Source organism: Maylandia zebra, linkage group LG13 (genome assembly GCF_041146795.1).
Source record: "Maylandia zebra isolate NMK-2024a linkage group LG13, Mzebra_GT3a, whole genome shotgun sequence".
NCBI classification, from domain to species: Eukaryota; Metazoa; Chordata; class Actinopteri; order Cichliformes; family Cichlidae; genus Maylandia; species Maylandia zebra.
In genome coordinates, this window is record NC_135179.1 from 10,696,693 (window position 1) to 10,720,481 (window position 23,789).

Here is a 23,789-nt window from a genome sequence, read left to right on the forward strand (position 1 = left end):
GAATACATCTTGCATTGGTGGATCTATGCGAAGCTGGCAGTGTGAAATTTGTCTCAAAACCCAACATGGGCTTGCGACGTGATCTGTGCGTATCAGGCGAGTGAGAGAGATGTTACATATAGTTTTAGAAACTACTTTTAAACGTTTAAGATTCTGCTCTTTTCAGTGTCAGGCTGACCTGGCTGAATGAAATGTTCCATAGTGTTATTTTCTGTTTCAATCTAAACTATAAAAAAAGACAGCTAGTGCCTTTTTTGTGTGTAGCTGCACTTAATTGTTTAATAGAACATTTACTGAATTAACAAGACAGAAACAAATCTGCAAATATTTTTGTCACATTATTTGGAGTTCGAAATCTGTGTGAGGTTGCAAAGCATCGCCATTGTCAGTTGTGTCTTCTGTAAGTTGGATAACCTAGAAATATTATGAACATATTCAGATAAACTACACCAATCAGACGTCTTGGCCCACTTTCAAAAGGAAGCTGAAAGTTACAGGGCAGACAGTGACACAAGAAATCTCCAAAATAGAGCCTAAAACAGCACAATTTGCATTTATTTTTTTATCTCTCTTCTCAGAAACACATTTGGGATCCCAAAAGATCCTCAAAACATTATACAAAATCTCCAAACATATTTGTTGCATGCTAGGAGAGAACAATTCTGCTACAACTCTACCACATAAAATCTGTGATTTCAGATGTTTAAACATCCTGTGGCAGGTATGTGCCATTTCATTTAATCACCACCTTTACTTATTTTCAAAAGGCAAGCTTTTAGATTTGTATTATAGAAAGTAAACTGCTTTGTTTCTGTTGGCACTTTTCTTTAAGGAAACGCCAACTTCTGGCAGCTACAAACAAATGGCAGTACTCGGAAAAAAGCCAGTCAAATTTCAGGATGTTAACAGGCAGTCAGTCCCACTTGGCATCAGATTTGTGTCTTCTGCTTTGATTGCCAAAGGCTTAGACATACATATTGTTGTTTACCCACACTCAAGAAACTTGACAATAAAAGAAATGCTGTCCCTTTTTACATGGTGGGCACTGGAGCAAAAACACTAAAACACCACTTCGAAGCTTTTCTGTCCAACTACTGACCTTTGAAATTGTGAAACAAAACTAAATGTCATGAATTAAAGCAGCATTTTATTAATCTAGATTACATGTGCAATTAAAACTACCCCATGACACATCACTTCTGGGCTCAGGATGCTAATATACACATTTTTTCAATGCTACTTGATATTTCTTTACTCCTGAAAACAGCTAGATGTTGAATAGCATGCCCTGATCTCCCGAGCACACAAATGTTTAATGGGTCCTAGCCAATCAAGGTTGCTAGGACCCATTTAAATATTTGTGTGCTCAGGTATACTTTTTTCGTTAATTATTTTGATATTTTGATAGATTTTAAATATCCCAGTGGCAGATGTAATTGAGAAGTAGAGCGATAGGAACTCATTGTCACACATATGTTCAGGATGTGTCCAGTTAGCAAAGCAATGAGCAAGTACATTTTTAATTGCTGGAAAAATTGAGAGAAAACAAAAACATTTCTTGTGGAGCGTAACTTTAATGTACTCTCATAAAATGTCATGGGAGATCTAAAGAAGTTGGGAGAAACCACTGGCTGAGTTAGTGTAGAGGAAAGAGAAGCTACTGTATTCATCTGATGAGACATATTTATGTACATTCATGCTTTTGTTTGTTTGATTTCAAAAAGTGCATTTTAAGAGAAAAGTAAAACCAAAAACCTCTGTTGTTGTTTGGGTAGACACCCAGCTACACATATTCAGTGCCCATTTTTCATCCAGCCCATTTTAGTGGAAATATTAATGGGGATCCCTGATATCCTCCATGCCCATAAAACTAAACGGAAGAATTTTTCCACTCGGTCACAAATGTTCAGATGAAACTGCTTCCTCCCCGTTTTTATGTAATGTATTTCATTAATTTAATGAGGCAGGTCAGGCCTTAACTTTGAACTAGTGCAGTGTCTACAGCATTGCTCCGCTTCTTTATTTCATCTGCAAAATCTCTCACACATGCCTGGTCTGCGAAGTATCATTATTCAGGTTTAAGTCGTTCTGACCCCCTGGTTGCTCAGTCATTTAAAATTATGTTCTTGACATAAATCAGATGTTTATATTTTGAAATGTGCTGAGGCTCAAGTTAAACTTGCATTTGTGAGAGCAAGAGTTACTCTGTTCTTTTCTGTTCTCAGATGTAGGATTAAAAAACAGAAGTGGAGTATTTTCTGAGCGTTTTCTGTGTATGAGAGGTAGTTTAGTTGGTGTGTATGGCTTACTGTGTGTTACGTTTAGCCGCTCTATGAAATTTAAGGAGGCCTTAGCTGACCTGCTGGCAGAGACCATTAACGTCAGGTTGCTGCACACCATGGTGAATGGAGTCTGTGTCTTTGTGCCAGGACCCCATACAGCGTTTAGTTAGAAAAGTTCTCTTTGACCAATGGGATAACAACTATGACCACAACTTCAACTCCTTTAAACTTGCCCCTGTGGGAAACTTGCAGAAAGGTGTGTAGACTCCCAAAAGCTAGAGGAGTTTGACAGCATGGGAAGAGCAGCACTTTATCATGCATGGAGTAACACTAGTAGGGTTTTGGGATTTCTGTCTTTGTCTAAAAAGACTTAAGTAGATCTATCTTACCGGACAACCTCAGAGCAGTCTTTGTTAGTAAAATACACTCACTGGCCACTTTGTTGGTTACACCTAGCTAGTACTGGACCAGGACCCCCTTTTGCCTTAATTCTTTATGGCATAGATTCAGCAAGGTGTTGGAAACTGATACTTTGGTCTGTATTGACTCGACAGCATCACACAGTTACTGCATATTTGTTGGCTGTACATCTATGACGCAAATCTCCAGTTCCAACACATCCCAAAGGGGCTCTATTGGTTTGAGATCTGTTAACTATGGAGGCAATCTGAGTACAGTGAAACAAGCTGAGCTTTGTGACATTTTGTCGCTCACTGGATATTTTCTCTTTTTCAGACCCATTCTCTGTTAATCCTAGTAATGGCTGTGTGGGAAAATCCCAGTAGATCAACATTTTCTTAAACATGTTAAAAGTCACCAAAACCATCTTTCTGAGGCCGTTTCATTTATTCTTCAGCAGGTCATCTTGAACATGTCTGCATCCCTAAATGTAGCGAGTTACCTAATCAACCAGAGCCTGGATTGTGAGACAAGCTTTATATGTGGAAATGGTTTAAGGCTTGTTTCTTGTTGCTTTTTTTTTTCCATTTTGCTCTTGGCTGACTTAGTGCACTAGGTCAGTCTCTGGGGTCCAGTAGAGCAGCGATGGTGTCTGTTTTTGCCTAATTAGCATAGTGCAGAGGCGGATAAAAAAAGAGGCTAATCAAGAGTGAAGGGTTTTGAGGGCTGGGTGCAGTCCTGACTGCCCCTTTAGCTGAAGAGGAATGGAGAACTAAAACTACCAGATTACTAAAGTTATTTAGCTGTATGTATCATATCTTTATGATCAGACATGGATGGATGGATGGATGGATGGATGGATGGATTTGTAGCATCACCATTATCTCTCCAATATATTTCTTTCCTCCATGCCCATTATGGGCTTCTTATCGTATTTACATCATTCCGCTGTTGGCTTTGAGTAGACAACCTGATCCTCTGTATCGGCCCACTGACACAACACTGACCTCTCGCACCGACGAGATGTCTGACTAGAGTCACCTGTTGTTGCAAGAAGCTAAGAGAGATCTTTTAAAATCAGTGTCAGAAAATTGCATCTGCCTTTTCTGTTTCATTTGATTCTCTATACATCTTTGTCAGTCTGGCTCCGCTTCTGTTTCTCTGTCTGGCTCACTCTCTGTCTCATTGTATTTCTGTCTCTCAGCTTGCTGATGCGGGGCGAGCCAGGTCAGTGTGATTCAAGGCTGTAAGCCGGAGGAGGATTGGATCTATTTATAGGCTTGTCTGCTCTGGGCCACACTGACCCAAAGTCTATGTCTCTCTTTTCTGTCTGCCTGTTGAGTTCTGTCAGCCTGCCATTCAGTTAGCTCATCATCAGTTGGTCTACCCTAAAATAGGAAAGTAATGCCTTCCAGAGTTTAACAAGCTCAGTGCCTTTGACAGCAGCAATGTCTTTGAGAGGCTGAAACTTTTTTTTGTTCATTGATCAGCTGATTGACTTGTTTGCAAAAAAAAAAAAAAGAAAGAAAGAAAATCTAAAAAGACAACCTTTAAATGCCCAGAGTCCAAATTGACAGTTAAGAAATTCAGGTATTTAAATCAGTCTGTTTGATAAATAATTGAGTTAATTACCCAAAATTTGGTTGAATAAAAAAAACCATCTGAATGAAGCAACTGTTTTGTTGTCTTTAATCAAGAACTGTATTTTTTGTTTGTTATTTGTTGAATTTGTCTACCAAAAAATGCTAAAACTGTTTATTTGGATCTGAACCACTTAAATAAATCATTGTATTAAGATGAATGCACTCAGGCAGTAAACTGCATTTATCCTATAGTTTGTGTAAGACGAACACACGAAGTTGCTCGCTGTGCATAAGAACTTGAAGAGGATTAGTCAAGTCCACGTTCCTTCTGTCATTGATTTAGTCCTGTTTATATAGACTGTAAATCATAAAAATCATTTAGTCCCATTCATGCAGACAGTAAATCATAACCAGCAACAGCAATAGAAAGTCTGGAGGATCAGCCAAGAAGTTTAGACTGCATGATTCACTGCTCTTTTGACTGGACTTCTTAAGACTTATATATTGTCAGCAACATTTGTGAGACACCAGGATGTTTTTCTTTTTCTTCATATTGAGCAAAAATGCAAAGGCTGCTTGATCTGCCAACCTTTCTGCCTGCCAAGTAGAGCTGACTGTGGCTGAAGACGTCTGCAGTGCAGAAGACCCCGACACAGCTCAATGACTAGGCCTGAGATGTATTCATTTTCCTAGAAAAGTGTGGTCTCACCAGAGCCCATAAATGTCACAGAGTGAATAGGAATTTGCTGTGAGATAGGGCGCTACGTGAAATGAGGTGTGTGCGTCCAGTATTGACAAAACATGGCAGGAATAGATAAATTAGATATATTAGATTAATATAATGCATAACATAAGGCATAACTCTATAACAGTGTCGACATAATCACAGTGGTGTTAGCATTTTGGCTGCTAGTTAGACTTTTCAAGCTAGAAGTCACCAGAGCGTAGAGTGGGGTCCTGTCAGCTAATACTAGCAAGCTTGGTTAACAAACTGATTTCATAAACTCTGAAAGGCCCTTTCAGACTGGACATGTAATATCGTGTGAATATTTCGTGCATTAGAAATATTTTCACCTATTCTTATTGTAACTTCACTACATGAATTTGCAGCATTTACTTTTTCAAACCAAGTTTGATTTTTTCGGATGTTTTGGATTCGACTAAACAGATCTGACTGTATTTAGTAACAGGTGTGCTCATAGCTCAAATTCCGCAACTGTGCTGAATATGGAATGACACTGAAACAGTAAAATGATACTGTTTTACCTCAGACACACAGCTAAACACTGCTTCAGCTAACTCGACTCTCTGAAATGATTTCTCTACCTCCCCAGGTGTGGTCCCAGCTCTGCTAACATGACCTAAAACTGCCCCACTGACATCCTGAAATATGTACGAAATTGACCGTGATACAGCTTTAACTCCTAGATCAAACCATAATATTCTTGCTGCTCCTATGTTCTTGTGAGAGTTGGATGAACCCAGAATCTCTGTTTCTTCCTTTTGTCGTTTTGGAACATCAGGATCAGCTCATCGTCACTTCATGTCAGCTTTGTTTTTTTCTACATTCCGTTTTTTGAGGAGAAATGTTTGGCAAAAACGCAACACGTTCTGTGTTTTTACAGGTTATACATGAAGTTCAGATCTGTAAAATTACACAACCCGTTCAGTGTGTAAAAGTCTTTATAGTGCCACCCACAATCACAGATACCTGGTTATTAAGCTGACTAATGCTAACAGACTAATTATATACCATAATTTTACTCAACAAGACTCCGAAGCACTTGGAAGTTAAGAACAACACATCAAGCTATGTCATTTGTCAGATAATGGCAATAAAATCTTCAAAAAAACACCAGTACCACAAACAGTTTCATTAGTGCTGTCAACGTTAACCTCGTTAAAATGACGTTAACGCCATAACTGCATTAACGCAGCAAATCTCCGTTAACGAGTTACTGCGGATCGCCTTGTGCGTGGGGCTGGATGGCGTCAACGGGTTAATGAGCTAACCGCGCTAATGCGTTGACGCCGTGCAGGTTGTCCTTTTCTAGGACTTGGCATGAGAGTTTATTGACTCACTTTTTGAAGGGACTGGCTTCATATTTCCTTAGGGTTTTACTTGAGGCATACCAGGTGGGCAAAGGATATGTAGAAACTTAGGTGGACACATTGTGATCCAGACTGATTGCAAAATATCTGTCATAGCTTCTGTTAACCTTGCCGGCTTCACAGTTGGCTGAGCACAGGACAATATTCTGATTTCTATTTGATTATTAATGCTTGAATTTCAGAATGATCGCTTGTAGACCCAACATTAACATACATTGGATGAAATGTAGCTGTTGAGCCTTACCAAATGCTGCCAAACATTTTAGATTTAAGATCTTCCACCTTCACATGCACTCCTTTACAGGAATAAATATGTCTGTGATTCAGGACACACCCTGTGGCATTTAGGTTGTTTGTTTCAGGACAATAAGATTAGAGCATCCAAAAGTGGTCTGTGTGGATTTAGGCTGTGTTGTTTTGCATGCTGGTTTGTGCACAATAAGGAAACAAGGCTGAGAGCTATGCTTTTAGTTGTGCTCACAGCACTCTTTTCATTGACTTGACTGTAACTTTGCTAAAGGCTTCAAATGGAATTGTGAGGTTGTCTAATGGCTTTGTCGAGTCAAAAAATGTGTGTAACAACAGCCCATACACACAGATACTCCCTCATACATTACACTACTTAGAGGAAGTGTAAGGATACAGTGAGAAACAAAAGATGAAGGTAGAACGTTGTTTTCGTGGTCTCTGTTTTCCCTTTCACAGTTCATCATGTTGAAGTATAGAAAGCTGGATGTCTTACATACTAACAGTAGGTTCTTGGTGCATCAGCTTTAGAAACATAGTACCTGCCCGTGGGTGTTTTTTGGGCTGAAGTTGTTTCACATGAAGAGTCTAATCAGGGGTTCATCCCACTAATATCTGTGGTTAGGAAGCAGGTTGTCATGTTTGCTCGAATCATCTGATGAAGAACAATTGTGATGTATTGTTGACTGAGGATGAAGGATCCCTGATAGTCTTGACGGAGCTGCTAACTGACATCTTGAGTACTTACATATTTTATGATTATGTATTTACTTATGATGTGCATGCTGTAAATAAATGGACTTCTACTTGGAATATATTTGTTAAGAGTTTGAAGATAGAACAAAAAGTCAGAATCAAAATGTTTGCCGGCTAGCCATGTTGTTTACTCTCATTATTGCATCTATTAAAGCATTATCTGTATTCTGCCATGTGAGTGGAAGATAATTGATGTACATGGTTCATGGGGTTTGGATCGTTCTTCAAGAAGTTAATGTATGCTGAAAGATGACATCTATTCTGTCTATCCATTCATCCACTCCCCCTGTCTGTTTGGAGCTTCTAGATGAGAGAGTAATAAGCAGAGGGCTGGCTGGATAAATGAATATGATGATGTGCTGCACTGTCAGGCATCACTCAGTCCAATTGGGCTAAGTGCTGTGTGCTCTTCACTTTGGAGCAGACAGTGTGATATCATACCATCTCTCTGGGAAGCAGTCGAAAGGGTGGGCTTGCATATGTAAGAGGGTGGGGATGGTAAACTCTGGGGGTTTGACTTGATGGTGGAACAAACATGCACAAAACATGCACACAACTTCTTCCTCCATATATGATTCATCATTAGGGCCTGTGCCAGTGAGTGCCAATGTGGTATTTTTTCCTCTTTGTGTTAATTTCATAGAAAAAACAGCATGTGCAGAAAATTGATATTTTTAACGTAACAGTGTTCAGAATTGTTTAACGCTTTCTAGTCTGTACAATGACTGCTTCATTTATCATTAAAACTCAACTGTAACTGTTTTTGTTGTCTTTTGTTAATATAGAGTTGTTTATTTGGTTAACTTTTGTGTCTGTGGCGGCTTGGGACTTGTGGAAAACAGTCGCTTTCACCTCATGTTTCTTATGGATTTCACTGTACTGCATTTTTGTCTGTTTATGTTGGTATATCATATCATAAGTGAAGTATATCGTATCATGGGCTGTGAAGTGATTCAAACCTCTATAACATATTGTATCTATAAAACTGAACAACTCTTATTTCTGAAGTTAGTTTTTTACTCTGAGCTGCAAAAGGCTGATGGGATATTACCATCAGCCCTTTGCGTGGGTGGGCAGACAGCGTGGCAACCAAGTTTAAGAATGAGATAACTCAAGAATGTGGTGAGGTAAGATTTTGAATTTGATAGCAATGCTGTAGCTGCATCTACTAAAAATCTCAGATGATTTACAATCTCAGTGACCCTGACCTCAAGGTAAAGGGTAGAGGTCAAGTTTTCAGAATCTTATAACACAATAAATTGAGAACAGTGTCACCTAGATCTTCAAAATGATACCGTAGGTGAATCTGCTATGAGACTGAGGGATAGTACTGGTGGCCACCAGTATTTTTCAACTTCCTGGTTTTTGTAACTCTGCTGTTTTAAAACTGTTGTTGTTGTTGCTACAGACATGTCTGAATGTATCCCTACTCATAGAGTCGCTTTTGTTAGACTCATGGGAAACTTTTTTTGGTGCGATTGCAAATTGTCTTTCAAACATACGGAGTAAAACACAACATATGGTTAATAGAGACTTTGTTCCAAGGCTGGCTAGTTATTAGTGTAGTTGCACATGTCTTGAAAGACATTTTCTTACTTCTACAATGGTTCCATTTTTAAACTATGTGTCACTGCGCAGAATTAAACACACTATGTATATGTTTTTTCCCATTTAGAAATACCAGATTTAGAGAGTTAATTCTCTAAATTTTAGGTCGGTTGTTCAACTTTCAGCACCTGTATAACAGCCCGTCTGTCTTATTTCTAATGACTTACTAGCTGGTCCTGTTGGTTCTAGAAAAAGCCTACAGTTACCTTTCTGTCAGTCACTTTCTTTTCTATAAAATTTGTCTTTTTGACACCAACTCTTCTCACATTTTTTTTGTTTTTTGCTGATACTCCTCAGTCAGTTTGCAGTGTTTCTAAGCAGACTGGGTGCCAAGCTTGTCTGCCATCACAAGCGTAATAAAGTCGTCATATCAGGCCAGGATCGAAAAATAGTCCTATTTTTGCAAGCAGATCCAACTTCTAAGAATACAACCAGCCAAAATAGCCCATTATGGCTTTGAGAAGAAGGTTGTGGAATGTCTGTAGACTGCTTTGATATTTTCTTTTTCTCTGAAAATGCTGGACTTATCAAAACTTTTGTGTCTGTGAAGCCTAAGCAAAAAGCATAGATATTGAACTGAACAGGACAGGTATACACTGTGTATGCTGTGCAGAGATATGTAGGAGAAGCACTACAGCTGACTGGCTTGCTGTTTCAGAGTTTTGGGGTTAAATGTAGGGTACTGTTACATCCCTTACTGTATCTTCCTGTAGTATCTTGTTGCTGATGAGTGCAACAGATTTCACCGGAAATTCATAACTTCGGACCTGTGTGCAATTAAGGAAGAAGAGACAAAGGTTACAGCTTTAAATTATCAAATAACCTGAAACAATTCTCACTTTTTTATTTTTATTTAAGCAAGTTAATGTTCATAGGTCTGCAAAAACTTTGAAAATACGAACTGTTTAAAATGTACAGAACGAGTCATCTGGCCACCCATTTCTCAGTACTTGGGGTTACATTTAAACACTGTTATTAACATTCAGAGGGAATTAAAAAGTTGTATTTTTTATTTCAAATAATATTAGCTTTCAACAAGGATATTGAAGTATTACTGCTGTCATTTGTGTCTTGCTGTGAGTGCCAAGTCAAATATAGAAGTGTAATTTGATTTCATAATATTTTGTAGGCACACAAGACCACAAATTATGTATTTACATGGTAGCCACTGAATTGTTTTTCCACTGACTCTACAGTCCCCTCTGTGTTTGCTGTGGAGGAAGGAAGTATTTCCTATTCACTTTTCCTGTAAGTGTTTTTCCAGCCTGTTCTGAGATTTGATCCAACTGAAGCCTTCTCTGACCTCTGAGGTACCTCCACCCTATGAGCTTAGCTCACTGATTACAGCTTTTTGTTTGGTAAAAGTGTGGGGATTTCTGAGTGTGAACATGCCAGCTGGCACAGCTGATTGACAGTTTTGCCACCAAATCTGCTAATGACTGAAAGTTTACACTATGCTTTCACCTATAGTTCTAGTATATTAATGATTGCTTCAGTTTTCTCACTAATTGGGGTTGAACTTGTCATATTCTCTTGACAGTATTAACAAGAATCTTTTGTTGTCTTCTTAGGTTTTCTCCTGTCTGTCGTTGTGTTCCTCTTTTTCTCCCTTTTTCTTTCTTTTTTCATCTTAGATGTGTCACTCATTGCAGAAAAGTAAGTTAAATAAAATGGAAGCCGGTCCTTGTTTCCATCAGCTACCTTTATAAAAATATGGTGTATTTGAGGACATGAGATAATTACCCATGACATAACAGTACAACTATTTCCTCAACTACAACTGTCTTTGCTGCTTTCAATCTTAGAGACTTTAATACATTAACATGTCACCTTTGATTGGCTTGTACCATTTTTTTTTTATTATATTATGACATGCAACAAACATCAGCATTGAATTTGCAGTTACATACCCACTGTGTATAATAGGCACAGACAGAGTGTTATTTATTTTAATTTTATCTTTTGTGTCCTACCTACATCATGCTGTGTTTTGCAGTGGTGTTGTGTAACAAACCAGTGGCTCTTTGTGCAGTGCAATGCAGGAAATGTAATTAGTCTGTATCGCACCTCCAAATCTTTATCTTTATAAGGACTCACAGATCTCCTGTTACAGTTTTAACTAACGTTGACTGTTACTAAGATCAGTATCAGTAGTATTTATAGTATGTGATGACTTTTCATATGTTTTGACATTTTAACATTCAAAAATTCATTTTATTAAAATAAAAATGTGCGTCGAATAAAGGGAGATGAAAATACATTAATAGTAGACGACAAGAGAGCTTCTTGATTTTTTCACCAAACCATTTACTTTGACACAGCGTGAATGCATACGCATAGTGTTCCACTGCGAATGATGTGTGCTACAGCAGATATCAGTATGTTTACTCATTCCGGCTCTATCAACATGTACACAGGTATTTTGGAAAATATGTGTAATTTTAGATGCATTATGGCCTTTTGTTCATGGGTAAACCACATTTTAAGTAACTGGAAATTACCTTAAAAAAGCTCTTTCCACAGTGAGGATTTTTCATCTGCTAATTTATAACACATGTATTGCTTCAGCATGGCATTAATTACTTCCTTGATATGTTTTTGTGTTTTCATGTTGTGGAGACATAACAAAACTGGAAAATTCCTATTTTTAAAAAATACCTAAGATGTTCCAACACCTCCCAAAGCTTTGGCTGGACAATGATTAGGACAGTCTACCATGACTGACTGGCCGGTAGACCAGAGCATGTCACCTCAAGGTTTTTTCTTTATTTAGTGCATAGATTTACACTCACCATCGCATTTTTTTTTTTTTTTTTTTTTTTTTTTTTTTTTAGTAAATCCAGCTAGTACTGGGTTAGACTTCCTTTTGCTTTCAGGAAGTCTAACCTGGTACTCCCTAATTCTTCATAACATAGATTCATCATGGAGCTGGAAACATTTCCCAGAGATTTGGTGCATATTGATACGATGGCGTCACTACAGATTGATTGGGTGCACATCCATGATGCACTACATTCCATAGGTGCTCTATTGGATTGAGATCTAGTCTGTGGACGCCTTGTGAGTACAGTGAATTAATGTTCAAAGTCTGAGATGGTTTGAGCTATGTGACAGTGGTGTGTTTTTGTAATCTAATGTTGTTGGATATTGGTGAGTACAGAAAATAGGATAATTACTCAACTATTGCACCCATTCTGGCCTTCTTCAACGTTCAATGCGTTGTTCATTCAGAGATGCTCTTCTGCATGCCTTGGTTCTAACAAGTGATTATTTTTGTCACTATTTCTCAGTTTCAGATCATTCTCTGTAAACCCTAGAAATTTTGTGTGAAAAAGTCTCAGTAGTAGTAGTTTCTAAAACACTCAGACCTATCTTTCTGGCAAAACAACAATGTCATGTTTAAAGACACCTAAATTGTATCTACTGTATCTGTGCAACCAGTCTGCCTGAAAAATGCAGCTGCATACACACACATAAAAAAAAAAACAGCTTAAAACTCATATTTTTAAACTTGCTTTTGGTTGATTTTTGTTTTTATGTTCGACTTAAATTTCAGCCGGTTGTATGGACTGTGCTTGCCCTCCTAAATGCATTAAGTTGTTGAACAGATGTTTACAGTGAAGTGCCTGGTGAATGTATATTGATAGCCATATAAGTTGGGCAGAACAAGTGGTGTTCACAACAGGAGCCATACTTCTGCTTAGAGTTGTACATATCTGTAGCTTTTATGATAGAAAACCAATAACACATTTTTGTTTCCAATTGGGTTTATTTGATGTGTTTATGTAGCGTGTATAGTACAATGTTAGTTTTCCCCCGATACTAAATTCAAAGGTTTTCAAAAGGTTTACAAAAAAAGCAGTAAGGAATTGGTGACTGTGATTTTCAGCTTCAGTGAAAAAAAGATATTGTCAGACAATATAAAGATATATCAAGAAGATAATCTATTATGCAATTACAAAATGATGGTCAAACTAATATTTTTGGGATAAGGGATGTCCAGTGTCTCTAACCCTCTGTTGCGAACTCGAACCAAAACACATAGGCGCACACACAGAGGTCTGTGCACCCAAGTAAGCACTCCATCTGTCCACTGAGACCAGCAGCTGGTTGGTGGCAGGAAAGCCCAACATAAACCTGACCTCTTAGACCCCGCAACAGGACATGCCATCCATTGTATCTACTGTATCTGTGCAACCAATCTGCCTGAAACATGCAGCTGCATACACACACATGCATGGACATCCTCCCCTTGCCATTAGAATCATTATCTGGACACTGATTGTATTAAGGGCAGACCCACAAGACTAATTTCACTAAGTGCAAAAAGCTTGTGCTTATTTTGTGTATGTCTCTGTGTGTGTACACTATACAGCTGTTTGTCTGCTTGTGTAATCATGCATTAGTTTACGGTCTCTGTTTTGGCCTCTTACATCATCGGGCTCTGCTACTATGAAGTGTTTTGCTGTCGTCTCCAGTTCAAGTTGATTGATTTTGGTCAAGTTTAGATGAAGAAAAATGATTGTTCTCAGTGGAGTGGGAGGAGCAGGAGAGATTGGAGAGAAAAAAAATGAAGTATGTTTATATGTTTGTGTGTAACCAGTTCAGAGTTGAAAGAACATTTTTAATCAAGTTGCGAAGTCGCTGGTGCAGGCAGTTCTGAAGTCCTACCAAACAAGATATCAACTTTTAATGTTTGCGAAAATCTGTTGTTTAGAAAAAGAAATAAATCATTTATTAGCACTTAAATTGTGAACACATGTTAAAAAGTTCTGCAGAAAAAGCTGTTTTCAAAGCGTGCTTTTGGAGAAGTGATGTTGAACACGGCCTGCAGTCAGTTGAGTGAATGTTATGGCTCCTCTTTTTTTGTGTACTTCAGCATTACGCCGTTCTGTGTCCACTTACTCAGTGGATTTTGAGAAAGGGGTCTGTTCTGCATGCTGGACAAAAACAAAGTGACTTCTCCTCCTGGTACTATTACTGAGTGTTTACCATTTCCTCTCTGCTCTTCTCTATCCTCAGATCACCAGAAATTGGAGCGGGAGGCGAGGATCTGTCGCCTGCTGAAACATCCGAACATAGGTGAGTGACCTTTGGGAGCCAAGAGATTAAATGATTAGTGACACAGCTGTGATAATGCAGATGTTTCATGAAAACATCTGTAGAAATTTGAACAAAACAAAAGCTACAGCTTTTTTTTGTTTTTTTTGTTTCAGTTTTATTCAGACCAGAGATCAGAGTAGATCAACATTTAATGCTGTTGTATTTAATACAGTGTGTTACTTAAATAGGCCGTACATCGTCATTTGCTACAGAGATTTTGCCCTTAAGAATAACTGTAAGTGTGCTGTAAAAGTTACGTGTGAGTAAATGCTTAACTGCTTTGATTGTTAGGCATCACCCCAGCTAATTTGAGGCTGTTAACTGGACCTCTTCATCATGTTTGTGTTTTTGGTGCTCATAAATTAGCACCTTGAGGTAACTTTTGTTGTGATTTGGTGTTACATAAATATAGTTGAATTGGATTGAACTGAATATTAGCACCCTTTAGCAGCTGTCGGTGTCTCAATGTTTATTTGAGTAACGGTTAAATGGGTACAGTCAGATACAAATAATGGACCTTAATGCAACAGCCCTGTAATAAATTCTGTCTTTCAGATCTTGTCGTGAGCACTTTTGGATAAATAGTTCTAGAAACAGTTCTCAGTTCACCTTCATTAACATCTTAGAAGCTTCAGTTTGTGAACATGTGTTTTGATAATCATATTCAAGCCATTCCTATCAGGGAGGATGGGCTTAAGAACAGAAAACGTGTTACAGCCATATTCACTTCTGGTTTTTCAGGGGCTTTTTGCTTTATACCTATACTTCATCACGTGAAACATGCTCAGTTGCTTACAGATCAGATTTGGCCAATATGAATGTGAAAACCAACAGTTTCCCTGAAAGCTGAAACCTTGTGGTTGCCCAGTTTTGTTTTGTTTTTTATATAGAACCAAAACAGCAAGAACAACTGCACCAAAGTTGGGTTTCATTTCAGTGTTGTTCAGTTTAATAATAACTTTGAAGCAAATGGCCCCAGGTGATATGCAAATCAGCCAGTTACCTGGCCTGTCGCTGTGTGGGATATTTGCATGGTGCAACTGGCCAGCAGCCAACAAGACAAAGTGAGTCTGAACGCCAACACATGCTAATGCGATCAGCGCTGTTTACTTTGTGTACTGTGCGTCATTGTTTTGTGTATGTGACACTGAATAGTTAATGGCCACTAGATATTTCCCTCAAAATTACCACCAAGTAAACAGAGAGCAAAGACACTAAAAATAGTTCTTTATTTGATCCTTACACTGAAGCTTGCAAAAAGAAAAACTGTATTACTACTTAATTTGCAAGCTTGATGGTCTTGGTGCGGTATCAAAGTTGTGCTTTTGGTAAAACATCCTCGTTTCTGAAGAAAGAAGTTTAGCCAATCTGCATACGGTACAGTAATCAGCCAAAAACAAGGGATATAGTAGTATCAAACTAATTATAAATAATGAAAACAGGGAGCAGGTCTCTTAGTGTTTGTATCCAAAAGGCTGTTTGTTTGTTGCCAATCTGCCAGGCAGCACTGTGACTACATACTGTACCGTCTCATCATTTCAGATAGGCGCCCGGTGCTCCGGGAAGACTGAGACACCTTCTATCACTGACCTTGTGTGTGTTTGCAAAGCCATAATAATATTGTCATTTCACTGTGTATGTTCTCCTGGCTTTGTTCCCAAGCTAGCAATTAATAACTTTCATTATTATCATTTTTATTAAACAAAATAAAAAAATAAAAGAAGTTTGCTGACTGTCTTGTCAGGATTTGAATGCTTTCCTTGGGATTTATTTAAATATATGAGCATGTCTGTTTAGCCATGCATGAGTCCCTGAGCAGTTTCTACTTTGACCCACTGCTGATGGAAAAAGTTGTAAAACAGGCATCATTGACTCAGGTGAAGACTTGTTGGGTAACAGGCCTTTTAGCCTGTCAGTATGAAAAATGGCACCTTCTGCTGACTTACCTGACTTATGAAACTGATCATGGTGGCTCATATTACTACAGGTGTTACTGCATGGTGCTGCAGTACCTGTATCTTTGGCATAATGAGGCCCCAACCTTTTATTTTATTCTTCGTCTAATACAGTTTTTACTATCTTCTATAGCGTCTCAGTGATGTGTAGAGGCTTTCTGAGCCAAGTTTAGTTGATTAAGGACATTATGAAATAACGATCTACTACTCAGTTTCTAGAACCAAAATTTCCTAAAGACATCGAGAATTTTTGTAGATTAGCCTACCTCTTTACAAACCTATATCTGCATACCCAGGCCTACAGGGCACCCTCTTTTAATTTACTTTAATCTCCATTTACACAGGCCTACACCAGTAAGTGATTTGTGGCAAGCCAAAATCATTATAAACTTCAGGAACTGGTAAATGACTGAAATTCATGTTTTTGTCCACTAGGTGTTTAGCATTGGGAATCACATTTTTGACCAGAGGGTCACAAACTGGTTTCTAGACCTTTTTGACTCGGCTTATAGTTGTTATACAGGGTGGGCCATTTATATGGATACACCGTAATAACATGGAAATGGTTGGTGATATTAAAGTCCTGTTTGTGGCACATTAGTATATGTGAGGGGGCAAACTCCTCAGAAGTCGGCCATCTTGGATGCAACTTTTGTTTTGTCAATAGGAAGAGGGCCATGTGACACATCAAACTTATTGGTAATGTCACAAGAAAAACAACGATGTGCTTGTTTTCAATGCAACTTTATTCTTTCATGAGTTATTTACAGGTTTCTGACCGCTTATAGAATGTGTTCAATGTGCTGCCCATTGTGTTGGATTGTCAATGCAACCCTCTTCTCCCACTCTTCACACACTGATAGCAACACCGCAGGAGAAATGCCAGCACAGGCATCCAGTATCCGTAGTTTCAGGTGCTGCACATCTCGTATCTTCACACCATAGACAATTGCCTTCAGATGAGCCCAAAGATAAAAGTCTAAGGGGGTCAGATCGGGAGACCTTGGGGGCCGTTCAACTGGCCCACGACGACCAATCCACTTTCCAGGAAACTGTTCATCTAGGAATGCTCGGACCTGGCACCCATAATGTGGTGGTGCACCATCTTGCTGGAAAAACTCAGGGAACGTGCCAGCTTCAGTGCATAAAGAGGGAAACACATCATCATGTAGCAATTTCAAATATCCAGTGGCCTTGAGGTTTCCATTGATGAAGAATGGACCCATTATCGTTGTACCCCATATACAGTGGGGCAAAAAAGTATTTATTCAGCCACCGATTGTGCAAGTTCCCCCACCTAAAATGATGACAGAGGTCAGTAATTTGCACCAGAGGTACACTTCAACTGTGAGAGACAGAATGTGAAAAAAAAATCCATGAATCCACATGGTAGGATTTGTAAAGAATTTATTCGTAAATCAGGGTGGAAAATAAGTATTTGGTCAATAACAAAAATACAACTCAATACTTTGTAACATAACCTTTGTTGGCAATAACAGAGGTCAAACGTTTACTATAGGTCTTTACCAGGTTTGCACACACAGTAGCTGGTATTTTGGCCCATTCCTCCATGCAGATCTTCTCGAGAGCAGTGATGTTTTGGGGCTGTCGCCGAGCAACACGGACTTTCAACTCCCGCCACAGATTTTCTATGGGGTTGAGGTCTGGAGACTGGCTAGGCCACTCCAGGACTTTCAAATGCTTCTTACGGAGCCACTCCTTTGTTGCCCGGGCGGTGTGTTTTGGATCATTGTCATGTTGGAAGACCTAGCCTCGTTTCATCTTCAAAGTTCTCACTGATGGAAGGAGGTTTTGGCTCAAAATCTCACGATACATGGCCCCATTCATTCTGTCCTTAACACAGATCAGTCGTCCTGTCCCCTTGGCAGAAAAACAGCCCCATAGCATGATGTTTCCACCCCCATGCTTCACAGTAGGTATGGTGTTCTTAGGATGCAACTCAGTATTCTTCTTCCTCCAAACACGACGAGTTGAGTTTATACCAAAAAGTTCTACTTTGGTTTCATCTGACCACATGACATTCTCCCAATTAGAGCAGGGCGATATGGCCAAAAATATTTATCACGATATACATTTGAAAATTTGCGATAACGATATAACTGACGATATAATTGATGCGAGACAAAATACTCCACAACATTACTAGCGCAAAAAGACAACCTTCCATTAATTTTCACTTAAACAAGAAGCTGGTTTTTATGTACATTAAAGCTTTATAAAAATGTAACAGTGCAAATGCAAATTCCTTGCTGAAAGTTTAACCAAAAGGCATTTCCAGTAGAAATGGGCTGACATATCCTGAGCATAACCATATATAATATCCACTGAAGTTAAAAAGAGGTGCTTTGCAACATTAAACTGTAGTGTGCAGTACGTATTTTTTGGACCATAAGGCACATTGAGCTAAACAAAGCAGTTAGATAAATCAAACTTTATTAAACTCATTCTTCTTGCTTCCTCCACTTCTGTACCATTGATTCATTGATGTTGAATTCTCTGGCAGCTGCTCTATTCCCATGTTGTTGCAGTATATTAATGACTAGCCTTGTATTGTGGATGGATTATCTCAGTTGTTCTCCTGACTGACGTTTGGTCCGTTTACAGCATCCTGCCATGCGATTGCATTTGTCTCTAACCATGAGGAACCTTAGTGTTCATCCTCCAGCTTCACTGTTTATGTTATGCTAACATAGCTGTGTCGCTAGCGATCACGTAGCACATCATTATATACCAGCTAGCCCAACTTCAGTAACCCTACAAACATCACTGCTGTTTAGTTTCCTGCCTTCATTTATGTTGGAAGTGATAGCAGAGCTGTACGTTTGAATTTTTTCAGAAATCTCTCAGTCAGAACATGCTATATCATGCTTAGGTAACTAGCGAAACTAGCGAGCTAACTTCCGCTAGCTTCCTGCTAACTTCTAACTCCGTTAAATGTAATAAATTTTGTTTTCATGGATGCCTGGAAGTTAAACTGAATTGTTACACCTGGTAAAGCAGCAATGCTGATCGTTTTATTAAAGATGAAAGAATTTAGACAGTTAACTCTCAGTGATGCTGCAGTGTTTGTTTGACCTGAAGTGTACTGAGTTTAGGACCCAGATTACTCCCAGATTTAAGAGCATCTTAGTCCGACAAATACGACAATAACGACGGCCGCTTGCATGTTCTGCAAAAAAATGTGCTTTGTTGTGTATCTGACGGACAAACACCAAACCAGTTCCACATCACTGAAGTTGCACCATTTTTACAAACCAATTCTGGTTCATCTGTTTCACTCAACAATCGGCCATGTGCGTATGAAAACAAAGGCACTGCGCATGCGCGTTTTACTCATATTCTATCGCGATATTTCATTTTCCTATCGTTGCCTAACATTATACCGGTATTACCGTGAACGGTATAATATGGCCCAGCCCTACTCCCAATCCTCTGCTGTATCATCCATGTGCTCTCTGGCAAACTTCAGACGGGCCTGGACATGCACTGGCTTCAGCAGCGGAACACGTCTGGCACTGCGGGATTTGATTCCCTGCCGTTGTAGTGTGTTACTGATGGTGACCTTTGTTACTTTGGTCCCAGCTCTCTGCAGGTCATTCACCAGGTCCCCCCGTGTGGTTCTGGGATCTTTGCTCACCGTTCTCATGATCATTTTGACCCCACGGGATGAGATCTTGCGTGGAGCCCCAGATCGAGGGAGATTATCAGTGGTCTTGTATGTCTTCCATTTTCTGATGATTGCTCCCACAGTTGATTTTTTCACACCAAGCTGCTTGCCTATTGTAGATTCACTCTTCCCAGTCTGGTGCAGGTCTACAATACTTTTCCTGGTGTCCTTCGAAAGCTCTTTGGTCTTGGCCATGGCGGAGTTTGGAGTCTGACTGTTTGAGGCTGTGGACAGGTGTCTTTTATACAGATGATGAGTTCAAACGGGTGCCATTCATACAGGTAACGAGTGGGGGACAGAAAAGCTTCTTACAGAAGACGTTACAGGTCTGTGAGAGCCAGAGATTTTCCTTGTTTGAGGTGACCAAATACTTATTTTCCACCCTAATTTACGAATAAATTCTTTACAAATCCTACCATGTGAATTCATGGATTTTTTTTTCACATTCTGTCTCTCACAGTTGAAGTGTACCTCTGGTGCAAATTACTGACCTCTGTCATCATTTTAAGGGGAGGAACTTGCACAATCGGTGGCTGACTAAATACTTTTTTGCCCCACTGTACCACACCAAACCATCACTTTTGTTGGTCCAACAGTCCTGGAGGGATCCATCCAATGTGGGTTAGTGTCAGACCAATAGCGGTGGTTTTGTTTGTTAACTTCACCATTCACATAAATGTTTGCCTTTGTGAGTAGCTAATATCTGCCGAAGGGATGTTTGACTAATGCCACTCTCCAGTGACATGCGGCGAGTGCTACGCTGTGGACTCTTGCTGAATGAAGCTAGGACAGCCACTGATGTTTCTTCATTAGTGAGTTTTCTTGCGTCCACATTTTGGCAAATCCAACACTGAACCAGTTTCATGAAACAGTTTGCTGACTGTAGCATGGGAGATGGGTGGTCTCGTAGGGTGTCTTGCATTGAAATCTGCTGCAATGACCCGGTTACTGCGTTCACCAGATATCAACACGATTTCGATCCGCTCCTCACGTGTTAACCTCTTCGACATGTCAATGGCTGTGATCAACTAACAAGCCTGAAGTGACTGCACGCAACCTCCAACCTAAACACCTAAAGTTGATTTGCAGATTTTTATTTGATGGCTCTTTCTGTTTCTTTGTGTGTTTCTCTCCCTCACTAGTACGACTGCATGACAGCATCGCAGAGGAAGGCTTCCATTACCTTGTCTTTGACCTGTGAGTGAATCACAGTACAAACACACACATTACCAGTTCAGGCCTTTCTTCCTCTGTTGATCAATTTTTGTTTATTGTCTAGAGGTAATGACTCCAACTTTACAAAAAGAACTCACTTTTTCTCATGTGTTAGTCCACAAATAGCAGTTAATTGGGGTAAAAATGGAAAAAAAAGACAAACTGATCTTTAAAAAGCATGTTTTGGTGATATTGTCTGCAGTATGCTTGTTTTCCATCTGTGCTGGGGATCTTCACTCAGAAATAAACACAAAATACAAAGTTTCTATTTTTCATGTATGTTTCCGCAGAGTCACTGGAGGCGAGCTGTTTGAGGACATTGTCGCCAGAGAGTACTACAGTGAAGCAGATGCCAGGTACACTAAGTTAGCACAAAATTGATTTTTGTGCCTTTTTGTTTTTGGTTGCTGTGAACTCTCATAAAATGTTTTGCGATTTGAATCTGTGTTAATGTACTTTGTGCTGTAGCAGCAGAACCATTGCTTTCTGGCACAACCTGTATACACTTTATTTTGGACCAAGTGACTCAGTGCTTTTAAATTTCATTAATAAACAATGACAAAGCTGTCCTCTGAGTTTAAAACTTATTTTTAGTTTGTTGTCCGAAGTTGAGGTTTGTTTTTTTGCATTACCTACATGCCTAAGCGCTTAACCATGATGTAAAAGCTTTTAATCAGTTAGATAATGACTTAAATAGCAGAATTAAAAAAATATGTCAAAACTTGCAATAGAGAATGCGAAAGGCAATCAATAGAGTTAAGGTAAGTATATGAGGAAAATAGTACAATAGGCATTATACTAGATTAGGCTGAAGATAAAATAGGCTCAGTAACACATGAAAAATAATAAATGTCATATATGTGTATGAGGAAGCTGGGTAGGGACAGAATAAATGGCGGGATAAATTTTAAGTCCTGTTGTGCTCTAATTTGGACACTCTTGATTCTCTCTCGCAGAGAGACGACAATACTCCCTAAATCTGTCTCCCCCTCCCGCTGTTGTCCCTTACTTCACCTTTACTAAATGCCAAGCTCAATTTATTTTAAGAGAAATAATAGCAACTTTAACTGAGCCGAAAGAATTGTAGATATGCATGCTGAGGACAAGCTTACATAAGACTCCCCCCTCACACCCTGCCCACATTTCTTTCGTCACGTTCACTTACTTAAAAAATGCACCACATACTTCTTCTTGCACCACTTATCCTCTGCTCCAAGTACACGGGAATGTTGCTCAAAGATTGCAGGTACATTTATAAATCTTACATGGCTCATGGGGGGTTCATAAATAAATCAGGTGTTTAGCTTAGTGTAATGTGGGGCTTTAGTCAGCCAAATTGTTGGTTGACTGAACTGTTACCTTCTAATCAGTTGATCTGTTGCTGGGGTAGGTTTGATTATGCACTTAATCTCTAGTTTGACTATCTGTCACAATGTGTTGAGTACACTCTACCTTCTAGCCTTTTTAGCCTGATCTAATTATAAAGAAATATAAAAAGCTAGAATATAAAATCATTTAAACAGTGTTATTTTAAGCAAATATAACCACAGACTCTGAGCCATTTTTTCCATTTAGATTGGAGAGTTTAGATCCTTGGATGAACTATTGACATCATGGCTGGATACAGTTTACTTTTTAAAATAGTAACAAGACCAAACAACAGTTTCGATGTGTTCACACATACAGAAAGCCTAAAACCTTACCTTGCTGCTAGTTAAGTGCTTTATAGTTTTGCGTTCATCATCATCTCACAGGAAAAACCTCAGTAAATGCAAACATTTTAAGCTGTTAGTCGCTCATAGGATTGGGCATCTACAGTCATGTGAACAGGCAGGTGTTTTTCATTTGGAGTCTTTTCCTCAGCTATCGAAAATAATGAATCAGGCCAAAAACTGTCAATGCTGCACTTTTCTCCTTGAGAGTATACCCTTGTATATCCAAATAATAATAATTTTTTATTGACTTGGGTTTTTGCGCCTTTGTTAGATAGCACAGTAAAGAGAGACCGGAAGGCAGGGAGAAAGAGGAAGACATGCAGCAAAAAGCCACTGGTCAGAATCAAACTACTGCATTCAGCCTTGCGGCATATGACTGAGACTACAGCCTCAGTGTCAAAATGAGCAACAGGAAATGATTTTGTGTTGCCCATCAACCACTAGAATGTTGCAAATTTGGTGAAAAAGACCCTGGTTGCAAGGATTTAGTCGATCAGCCAAAAAAAAAAGTTAGACAAAATTCTTCTGTAAGGGCGAGGTAAATGTGATTTACGGGCACATTTTCTGAAAGGGTCTCCTTCAAGACATTGATAGTGCTTCTTTTGCTGAAGTAGTCACACAGCAACCATAACTAGAGAGCAGCTCTTTTCTCACGTCTACACTGCTGGTGTGAAGGGGATGTGAATGCCAGTTTAGCGTCTGAAACACTCACTCACACACACACCCCTACACCCTTCCTGTGTTGCATTGTGGGTGTCTGTTACCACGGACCCACAGCCACTAATGATCTGACATTTGTAGCCACTTTGTGATTGGCCAGCTGAGCAGAACTAAGGAAGCAGTGGGAGAGCAGAGCATTGTATTCCTCTTTGTAGCCCTCCGTTCTTGTAACAGGTTGCATTGTCTCTTTAGAAAGAGTGTCTGGAAATGGGTTGCTGTATTTTCTGTATCCTGCTTTCTTTTTCACCGTGTCATCCATGGGCCACTTGGGATGACTGAGGCCATAACCTGGCTCTTAATGCAGGGTTACGTCAAGGCTCTGGGTGTTTTTGGTTGCATATAATAATGGCAAAGCTTAAAGCGCTTCGTAATTTTGTTATGTGCCCAGTGGAAGAGCTGTCTACCAA

The 23,789-nt window shown here is 39.3% G+C and overlaps 1 protein-coding gene across 32 annotated transcripts in view; it reads left to right on the forward strand.

Moving 5' to 3' along the window:
* Window positions 1-23,789, forward strand: part of camk2g2 (calcium/calmodulin-dependent protein kinase (CaM kinase) II gamma 2) — an 83,037-nt gene that overhangs the window by 22,084 nt on the left and 37,164 nt on the right. For all 32 annotated transcript variants that reach the window (XM_004570045.3, XM_004570046.3, XM_004570047.3 and 29 more), the window contains exons 3-5: window positions 14,009-14,068; window positions 20,875-20,929; window positions 21,238-21,303. In XM_004570045.3, coding sequence (XP_004570102.2) covers window positions 14,009-14,068; window positions 20,875-20,929; window positions 21,238-21,303 — 181 coding nt within the window. The remainder of the gene's footprint in view (window positions 1-14,008; window positions 14,069-20,874; window positions 20,930-21,237; window positions 21,304-23,789) is intronic.